The sequence below is a fragment of the Micropterus dolomieu genome, linkage group LG01, assembly GCF_021292245.1.
Source record: "Micropterus dolomieu isolate WLL.071019.BEF.003 ecotype Adirondacks linkage group LG01, ASM2129224v1, whole genome shotgun sequence".
Taxonomy (NCBI): domain Eukaryota; kingdom Metazoa; phylum Chordata; class Actinopteri; order Centrarchiformes; family Centrarchidae; genus Micropterus; species Micropterus dolomieu.
Window position 1 is genome coordinate 24608339 of NC_060150.1, and position 1555 is coordinate 24609893.

Consider the following 1555-nt stretch of genomic DNA (forward strand, 5'->3'; position numbering starts at 1 on the left):
ATATATATATATATAATTTTTTTGGCTAAAGCTGTGGAACAATGTGACATTACCTCCCAAAAATAGTTTTAATCACTAACCTTGATCATTGAACCTTGAATGACGGATAATCCGTTATTAATGATTAATGAACTTGTGTGGGAACTTTCTTTTAAATGCATTTGTCTACAAAAATGTGTCCAATTCTTGTACAGATCATTCAATACATGTTGAGTGGATGTGTACTACCTTTATCATGTTGTAAAGTTTCTGCTGCATTGTGGTTTCCCGCAGGCGGGAATGTCAGCCCCTGGTACCCGCAGGGACATCTTTGACCAGAAGGTGGCGATGCAGCCGCTGGACAACTCCACCATCTCCCTCCAGATGGGCACCAACAAGGTGGCATCTCAGAGGGGTATGAGTGTGTATGGTCTGGGACGACAGGTCTACGACCCCAAGTACTGTGCCCCCTCAACAGAGCCAGTCATCCACACTAATGGCAGCCAGGGGACCGGCACCAATGGCTCGGAGATCAGCGACAGTGACTATCAGGCTGAGTTCCAAGAGGACGAGTATCATGGAGGTTACCATGACAATTACAGCTCCCATTACAATGATCAGGGCATTGACTATTAGTGGAGACGTCCAGAAAAACAGTTACAAGTGTATTTTATCATCTTCACAACAGAGCAAGTCATTTGCTATCCTCACTAGTATTTTTTTTCTTTAAAATGAAATGTTGCCTTGAGTGCTTTACTTTTTCACCTAGACTCTTTGATCTGAGCAGCAAAGGTTGTAAGAAGTTGCAGTAGCATTTAATGAGATACATAAACATGTTTTTAAGCTTGAGAGCATTCTTTATTACCCACTTTTTAAAATGTGTCTTAATGATGGAACCATGAAGTAGTGATATGTGATATGATGGTGTAGCATCAGGTGAAGCTGCTGCATTCCAGTTTTTGTATTCCTTAACTGAAACTGTGCTGCTTGATCCATGTGAAATTGGAGTTGTGGAATTCCCATGTGTAGTTCTCAAGAATAGGCTGATCGATGTGACTATCTCCCCCCTGTGTTCTGTCTGTAATGTTTTACATTTAATCACTAGATTTTATTTCCTATAATGATAAGCATGGTGGCTATTTGGCTACGGTTAGGGCAGATGACTAGACCCAAGCTGGCTCTATTTTACAGCTAGGCTTTCTAGTTCCATTACATGACGTATAGTTTCATGTTGTTTCCTTTGTATTCCCAAACTGTATTTATTGCAATGGCTCTCATTGTAAAACAGCCCACAGTTATATGGTTTGTAAAGAAAGAGGTATGTTATAAATAAAGCCTTAACATTCTTTAATTCTGGAAGCCTGTCTGCACATTATTGTTCCAAACACATGACCAGTTGTATTGGCAGAAGGTGCTGCTACATTTGTTGCTGCAGCTTCAAAGTACATCAAGAATACAGTAATTTCATGCTGCAGTCCTTGTGTAGTGGTGCTGAGACAGGAATGTATAGTTCTGATGTGGAAGCATTCCACTACTTAAATTATAGTAACCAGCAGTAAGGGAATCAAAGGTGGAA

The 1555-nt window shown here is 40.5% G+C and overlaps 1 protein-coding gene across 1 annotated transcript in view; it reads left to right on the plus strand.

Annotated features, from left to right (window-relative positions):
• cnn3a (calponin 3, acidic a) overlaps positions 1 to 1330 on the plus strand; it is a 24485-nt gene extending 23155 nt beyond the window's left edge. The window contains exon 8 of the mRNA XM_046062082.1: positions 522 to 1330. Within this exon, the coding sequence (XP_045918038.1) occupies positions 522 to 615 (94 nt within the window). The 3' untranslated portion in view covers positions 616 to 1330. The remainder of the gene's footprint in view (positions 1 to 521) is intronic.
• Positions 1331 to 1555: the final 225 nt, after the last annotated feature.